At 36.9% G+C, this 9035-nt stretch overlaps 1 protein-coding gene across 1 annotated transcript; it reads right to left on the bottom strand.

The window, feature by feature from the left end:
* Window positions 1-2248: 2248 nt before the first annotated feature.
* On the bottom strand, window positions 2249-7939 carry RB195_025790 (uncharacterized protein; the record flags this gene model as incomplete). The annotated part of the gene is made up of 8 exons (XM_064214080.1): window positions 2249-2363; window positions 2972-3081; window positions 3135-3302; window positions 5044-5182; window positions 5754-5866; window positions 7337-7490; window positions 7617-7707; window positions 7789-7939. 8 exons carry the CDS (start codon window positions 7937-7939, stop codon window positions 2249-2251), a joined length of 1041 nt encoding a protein of 346 aa, XP_064069961.1.
* Window positions 7940-9035: the final 1096 nt, after the last annotated feature.

Below are 9035 nucleotides of genomic sequence, written 5' to 3'. Positions count from 1 at the left end.
TTGTCTTTGGTCATTACAGTTCATATATATAGATTCGTTAATCTCCGCGCATTCGATCAACCTTTCGTTTTTTCCGGTGACTTCACGTTGCAGATTCACAACGTGTTCCTGCAAATGTTTCACTGTTTTCATTCACAAAACAATCCATAATATGTACGAGCAATTGTTTTTCTCCATCCATAACTGTGTAGCAGTTATTGCTGCCCCTCTCTCCTTCACAGCAAAGAAGAAATGAAAAGTCCCAACGCTGTTTTTATTATCGGAAAATTTCTGTGGTTATGATGAAAAACATTAGATCACCAGTAAAAAAAGATGATTCCTTGATGAAATTTCGATAGCTTCACTGCAAAAATTCCATCGGCCTTTCACAAAAATTCCATAAATATGCACAGTAAGAGCAGAATTAGATCTCCTATGAAATCGGAGGGAAAATTTTCGTTAACCATTACTATAACTGTTATAACGACGAAGTACGACTATACGACGATATAATAAATAATACATAGTAATTTTCTCTCGTTAAAATTTTTATGTTCTAACTCTTTCTTTAGGTAGGCATAAACATGGCTATCACAATTCCAAAAGGGAGAAAATTATAATAAGAAAATTAAATTGAACCAACAAAGAGACGTTTGATATTTTTAGCCATGACACAAATTTCAACCAAATTAATAGTTGAATTGTTACTGTACATATTTTTTAGAAGAATCTGCGAAAAAAAAAGTCGTGTAAGGATCAAGACCTTCATTGACAGTAGATCAACAAAAACTATCTATTTTAGTCGCAAGATTTCGGACCACCTGGAAGAAAAAACTGCTTTATTTATCTACTACCTTCCTAATTCATGATTTTTTCTTTCAATCTGAATTAATTTTTGGAATCCACGACTATTCAAAGTAGCCTCTCGATTTTAAGTTCTAATAAAATAGACTGCAACGTAAACACGAGACGAAAAAACAAAAACAAAATCAAAACAGAAACAAACAAGAACATGACGATGATCTACAGTGTCAGTACAGAGTGAAGTAAAACATATTTCCTAAAACTTGGGTGAAAAATGACAACGTATCAAATCTACGCTCAAAATGAACAAATTGATTCACATACTTGTCTAGGAGCTCCAGGAATATCTAAGAAAAATATCGAAAACATTGAAGTGGATAACGGTAGAGATAAGAGAAGAGAAATGTATTTTATTGAGGTATATACATCATAATTGTGAACTGGTAGGGAAGTTTAACGATCGTGCATCCAGAAATGACGATTTGTGTAGGTCGTTCAATAATAAAGTCACCAGACATGCGCATTGATAATCAATAGTATCAATGATTGCGCGGGTGGCCGGTACGTAAGGTAGGAGAGGTGGTCGCGTAAGTGTGCGTGTATGTGTGTATGTGTAAAACAGGCTGAACACCGGAAACGGCACGTCAATCTTCCGTCGCCAATCCGTCGACATTGTCGCAAACGTAGCTATCATCACTGCCATCACCTTTTTCACTATTTACTACTTCCCTTTCCGTGATATTTTTCATGGATTACATTCAAAACGCTACGAAATGGTCCTGTAATTTTCAAGGACAAGATAATTCAACTGCAATATCCACTAAGACATCATGAATTTCATTTTTTTTGAATCCATTTTTTTCTGGATATGTCTACTATCTTGTGTTAGTAGCTCTTGCAATACTACCTTAAAAATGGGGACACCCGTCACATAATCCATCATTACGCAAAACGGTGAATCCCCGAAGGGAGAGATGTGATATGAAGGATGCCGTATCGAAAAATTAATTTTGCCAATGACTTACCTTCGTTACAGGTACACAATTGCATTAGTGAACTTGGATTAAATTAAATATTTTTGTGGTAATTATGGATATAGGTAGACATCCTTGAGCCATTTAAATGGGATTTTAAAACATATCCTGCTTTTGTTCACTTTATTTGGAAGAATACTAAAAAAAAACTGGACGTTTTTCCTACTTGACATACCCTATACTGTTGCATTCAGCATTTTACCGTGCAAATAAGCGTGAACAAAAGTTGACTGCGCACGAGTGTTCACGAATAATAGCACGGGCTTTTTTTCTCAGCCAACAACAGATCCTTGAAAACGTAACTCTACTTTAAACAGTTTATTTTTCTGACCTTATAAATGTTGGGAAAGGGAAACGACAATGAAAAATAGGCAAATCTATTAATGCGACGATATTTACAAATATATATTCTGAACCCCATTATCTACAAGTTAAACTTTCATTAATGATGATTGTTCAGGATTCTTGCGAGATGTAAGATGTGAAAATGATGACATTGGAAAATCGATAGCTGAGTGTTGTTGAATCCTGGTTAAAGGAATACACCTAAAAGATTATAAAAATTCGGAATTGAATAGATATCTTCTTAGAAATATTCACACTTTGAAACGTATAGTTATTGCTGAAGTAAATAAGTATCATAAATAAACAGGAGTTATGTGCCGTATCCATCTTGACCTGTTTCCTGTTTTCCACACTTTTTCTCCTGCATATTTCTTGTTTTTTTGGATTGTACGTTAATTTACTCCTTTTAATTGCTAACCAGTAATAGATGGATTTGCACCTGTGTGATTTTTGTTAGGTTGATTAGAGGACACTCAATAGAAGTTTTTGTAACAAATTGAGAATGATATACTACTCACTATAATAAGTATAAACTAGTATGAAACTACTTTTCTTGTCTTTCAGCTTTTTTCAGGAGCAGACTCAAAGATAACTCCTTCAAAATCAAACCTAATGAGCTCAGCGTTCCCGGAAATCAGGAATTCTGATGTGCAACTTTTGAAGAATTTAAAAATAACTAGTACCAGGTCGGAATTATTCTGCATTTTTCTAGTTGTTTTTTTCTTCGGGTTAAATTACACACTGAGATAAACAGCAAATTAAATCTTGTAGCACGGTATCTCTGGTGTGAATACGAAAAGATTCTGAACCTCAGTTGATTTCGAAGATGCCGTCGTAATGTCGCGGAACATGAAAGTATCAGCCATGCTGAAGCACCAATGTAGATGTCGTTGAAGACGTGATACAACAAGTAGAAGAGCTGTAGAATGTACATTTTTTGAAGCCGTCGAGATCACCATCATCAATTCTTACCCTTGTATTCATATGAAGTTGAATGACAAATGCATAAATTACGTAGAGATAATAAATAATTTCAAAAACACATGTGAACACTGATACGATTGTCAAATTGTTCTCCTGGCGTTGTTTCTCGGAGAGGACTTTCTGGTTTAGTGGAGCACAGTATGATGCAGATTTTCGCTGGAAAACAGGAACAGAAATCAATAGTACAGAAATAAACATAATGTAAGGGAGAAAATTTGGTGACGAGCCTTACAAAAGTAGTCGAAGATCCTCATTTTGCAGGGATTAGATACCTTTGGGACAATGTACACACAGAAGCACTAGCATTTTGAAGAGAAAGATAATGCGCAGACACTTTTTAGGGTCCTTGATATTATGGAGAAGACAGTCCATAGTTTCAGTGTTTTCCACAGTTTTCTACAGTTTCACGAACGGATGGTCCATCCCAAATAAAAGATTCCATTTATCTCTGTGACGCCTCGAAACTACAATGATAATAAGAGACTATTCGAAATTTTAGAAAAATTTCTTGATGTAAAGTTCCAAACTGCTTCTGACAAACACTAGTACTAATTGTTGTCCTAAAATCCGTCTTCGATGGAGTAATCCGACGGTCGGAATCCTTTTGGGCTAAATGGAACACAAGTCAGTAGCGATATTGTAGGTAGACGTTGCATAATTTTAAAAGCAGCACATAATGGAACTAACGATGATAGACTCTCTATGGATAAATATATGGTTCGGCGTGTAGGTGACAGGAATGAACATGCCTCCCACCCCTCAATTCCCCCTCCTCGTCTTTAAAAACGGAGTAGAAATCGCCCTAGTTTCTACGAGGTACGTTAGAACGCGCTATCCTTGTACACGCTCCGGCTCGCTCAGCACCCTATTCATTAGTTTTACTTGAATGGCCTGTCGAGAAGATCTTACTGATTTTCAGTCGCTCGCTGGTGAACGCGATGCGTGGGTGGCGCGTTCTAACGCACCTCGTTAAGACTAAGACTGTCTTCCCCGCCGTTTTTCAGGATGACTAGTAGAAATTGAGCGGGGACACGCTCAATTTATCCGTCACATTTACACTTGAACTCTCCATTTGTCCACAGATACCCAACGTCGCCGGTTTCGTGATACGCTGCCCTTAAAGGCAGCATACCAGAAATCTGGGGTGGTACGGATCTTAGGTGGAGTATCCGTATATGGAGTCGTAGATTATGGAGACCGAAGCGGTTCCGCTCATCTCACCCTGAATCACTGCAAGCAGCCGGCCCCTGAATGCTGTTTTGTACGATGCCTTCTATTGCAGCGCGCCACAATTGCACGCGTAGCGTCCGTTACTGCCTATTGGGGCAGTCCGAATTGATTTTCGACGAATCGCAGGGCGGAGGTGGCGCGAGGGGTGGAGCGTTGCAATAGATGGCGTCCTACAAAACAACATTTTTGAGGCGGCTGTTTGCAGTGATGTCAGTGATGCAGGGAGAGATCAGCAAAAATCCCCCCGTCTCCATAATTTACGACCCCGTATACGGATACTCCACCTGAAATCCGCACCAACTCAGATTCGTGGTATGCCGCCTTTAACTGTAAATGCCTACCAATAAACGCACAGCACATAGTACCATGCTTAAGCGTTGCGCATGTACCGTAACTAACACTCAAAAATCGGAAGCAGAAATATTTCCATACTATATATTACTTGAATATTACAACTATTTAAAATGGCACCCACACATTAAATATATTTCCTATTACAGTAACACATCTACACTTGTTCAATATTTCCCTGTGTTATTTAGAAGGACTGCAGCAACCCTAGTTTTGTAGTGGACACATGGATTACATCACAAACATCCGGAAAACAGGGAGCAACACCACAGTATAACCGTATAACCGTATCTCAGTTCTAGAAGAATCGGCTTACCAGTCTGTATTTCCTTTTTAGGTGTATCATCATTGTTATATTGATAATTATAATGGAAGCAACAAAAAAGGTCTCCAGAGCATACGCAAAAATGAAATATCGAGCACGGAAGTTGAAATCTTCAAATTGGATGTATAATCTAAAAAATGAGAAAAAATTATCAAACATTAGCTATAAAAATTAGAAAAAAATAAATGGAGAGTAATTTTATTTGCTCTGATTTAACAGATTTTTTTCTTATCAGTTCTTAATTTAGGAAGATTTTTAATTATTTCATCAAATCCTTCAGTTGGTTTTGAGCTCACAATGAAAATTAGCCATCTCCAAAATATTCTGGAAACCATCTCGGAAATAAGTGAACAACCAAAGTATTCCGATTCTGCTCCTTTTAATCCAGAAAGTGCTTTAAACTGTATTCCACACAAACAGAAAAGAGGGTTGAACACAACAGTACAATGCAAAAGAACAAAAAAAAGAAGCAAAAAAGAAAGAAAAAAAAGAGTCGAAAGCGGTTTTTTACATGTTCGCCAACGGCCAATCCATTACCCATGTGAATCACGGAATCTTTCAAGGTTATCTGCAATCTTAGGAGCAATATCCTTTTAAAATTCTTTTCATTTTAATTATGCGATTATCATTAGGAAAATAACACTTTTTCTAGAAAGCGATTTAAAAGCGATCAAAGAAGAATGGTGAAATAATACTCGAACCCATGCGCTTGCTTCTTCCATACTACTTTTTGTGGAATCAAAATCGATCCGATAGTGAACGAGAGACTGAATTGAAACAAGAATATCAGGTTCGCCCATGGGGAATTCCATATCTGAACGAAAGAATGATAAAAAAAAGCTATCACAAGTCATCAGAAACTATCAGAAATCACATTTCTTTTCCAGTTCCAATAGTTCTGATGAAGTGAAATCCCAATAGTTCTGATGAAGTGAAAAAAAAAAACGCCGTGAAACAGCCGGTCAAAAAAAGTTCTTGAAGAGGAAACAGGAATGATCTCTTCCTCCAGACAAAGACCTTCATCTAACGCTTTCCGGAGGGTAAAATTCAGAGTGTGAAGAAACAGTGCTTATGAGGTAAATAAGTTAGAGGACGATAGAACAGTTAGCTGAAACTCAAACATTCTGCTTGAGGAAAAACCGAATGACTTGATCTGAACAGAAAAGCGGACTTAGCCACTGTGCGGGAAAAGCGCTGAAGAAGGAGAAAAGAAAAAGATGAAAGAGTTTAACTATGCAGTTGGTTGTTTACGTGATGATACGTTTGACATATGGAACGAAATTTCGTGTTTCAGAACACTTACCATAATTAAATTTGCTCATATGATAATTAAAAATCTGAAGAGAAATGCTTGAGTTGATGTGAGCAAATCCTGGATGAGAGCTGGAAACCTTTCAACTGATTCCAAATAATTCAGATAAAGATTCAAACCACATTGGGAACAAAGAAGTACCCAAAAACGAGTTGATTTAAAAACAGCTTTCTGGAAACTTCTTGAAGTTAGGGTCTCTCCAACAACTATGAAGGAACTGTGCTACAGTTCACAAAGATCACGGTGAAGAGGCGCAACTATCCTCATAAATCCGGGAAGTTTTGGCAAAATACCGCTGAAGGCAATTTTCGAAAATATATCTAGGGCTCGAACTACCGGGACCTCGTGGAATGAGCAATGAATCGTTGTAGAACAATAAAACCTTCTTGTTACTTATCGCTAACTTTCTCTATGGGAGAATTTGTGAAGAATTTTCTGTTTTCTTGATTGAGTTTCCTTCACGAACATCGTAGCGAATCTGGATTCTTCTGACTTATCCGGTTGCTGGATTAGTGGGAAAGGGAGTTGTTCTCGCGGTGATATTTATGAACTACGTCCTTCTCCACAAATTTATGAAGTGCCCGTAACTTTGAAAACATCGCAGAAGTTTACTTTTAACGTCAGGAAATGGTAATATGTGGAAGAGTAGGGAAAAAATGATTGGCAGTCACTACAAACAGTGAAGTTTGAGGATTTTTCCGACAGAAAAAGAAGCACACAGGTGAATTTACAAAGACTACGTCATGTGGTGAACCTAATCCACAAGGTTCACAAATTATAGGATTGGTACTGGTATCGTAATTGACTTGTTGTGCCCCGAATTGCTAGATACTGTAGCTGAACAGCAGCAATGAAGTACTGCATGACTGCAACGAACTCACGCGCAGAAATTTTGAGCTCAAACTGAACGTGTTCCTTCATGAGGATAGTACTCTCCGAACTCTTCTAGGTGAGTAAAATCGCCAAACAAACCCTTTTATGCCTTAGAGGACTACATACTGCCGTCGCTCTATTCAAAGCCAATAACGTCACTGTACATCCTTGACTACAACGAGTTGTCCAAGCAATAACAAGATAAACATGACCAACGGTAGTGCCGCTAGAAATATAGAAGTCGAGGAACCAGCTGGAAAAATATGATTACATAAGCAGAATGATCCTTTTTCTCGATAATTTCGTCATGAAATCAAATTTTTGGTTAGTGACAGATGTTTCTGCAAGAATATTGCTGCAAAATCGAAAGATGACACACCTCCTGGATGGAAAAATAGCGCCAATGTAAGTATTTAGTATTGCAACTATATCGATAATAGCTCCGACAATAAATATACGAAAAAACATTCCTAAGAGGACAACTTTACGGATTATCCTGTCTTTAACGTAGAAAGAAGTATTAAAATAATAAGTCACGTGAATATGTTTACCTTTGTAAGCAGTTTTTCTCAGCATTATCATTATTGATACAACCGCTACGTATAACGGTAGTGTGATTGCCATAAAAGTCATACATGAGTAACTAACGGCAAGTTCGAGGTAGTCAAACCAAGGTGGTAACGTCGTGTTCGCATATCTCATCTAAAGGAGAAAATGTCCAGAAGGGAAAAAATGAACGCGAAATTGAATATAGCGAAAAAAAAAGAGTCGAACAAATGAGGCAAGCTAGAGCTGAATTATTCCTGTTCGTTCATCACTACATAGGAGAAGATGATCTGTTGCCTCTCATATAATGAAAGAGAAAGCTAATTTCCGAGCGCTAATACCGATATTCTGCCTGGAAATATGATTCTTTGCCCTCTTTATGGAGCACTTCATTTAAAACTTGTTGACTCAAGGAATAATAATACGTTAGAGAAACTAAATAGTGCTCCACACGTTTAAATAAGTATTTGTTTTATGAGTATGTCATGAAGTTACTTTTTGCATGAACTGCATTATCCTTAACACAAATGAGTTAGGTGAATGCAAAAATTAAAAAAAAACGGGAAAAAACTGTAAGTTAGGCAACATTAATGTGGAATACATCAGTAACAAACCAGTGTATAAATGAGGTACTTCAATCTGCTAATCATAGATCAGGTGATTCCAGAAAAAAAAAAGATATGTAAATGATCCTCGACTCCTTATCGGACATTGCCAACATGTGATGACATTTGCATTTTATTTATTGAGATCGAGTTTCGTCTACGCCTCCTCAAAATCACCGCTCACATGGACTGAGATTCATTGAGAAATTGACTCGTTTAACAACTCAATGAGGTTTTTTCTGTCAGTATACAAATCCAATGAAAAAAAATGAATTCCGTCAAATACAATTCTGTGAAGGTTAAATAATCCAGACATTTTTGTAAATTGTTTTCAAACCTCATCAGGAAGACTCAAGAAAGCAGGAGACAAAACGCGTTAACTGAAAAAAGGAAAGTGGTTGAACAAGATTTTATTCATTAGGTTATTATATGCACTATCAACTCTCTTGGATAACGTCTTATTTCAAAATTGACATTTTCCTCTTCCCTCATTTCCTATTTTAATTAGCAGTTTGAAAAATAGAAACTAATTAATTGTTTTTGTTTAGTAATTGTTTTGAGACGGAAAGTAATTTGAATGAAAAGAAAGCCTTTCACGATACTCAACTATGATTGAGTAATTTGTTAGAAATATTAAAAATATTTCT

Source organism: Necator americanus, chromosome X, assembly GCF_031761385.1.
Source record: "Necator americanus strain Aroian chromosome X, whole genome shotgun sequence".
NCBI lineage: Eukaryota > Metazoa > Nematoda > Chromadorea > Rhabditida > Ancylostomatidae > Necator > Necator americanus.
The sequence above is the reverse complement of the archived record's forward strand: the minus strand, read 5'-3'. Positions and strand labels throughout refer to the sequence as shown.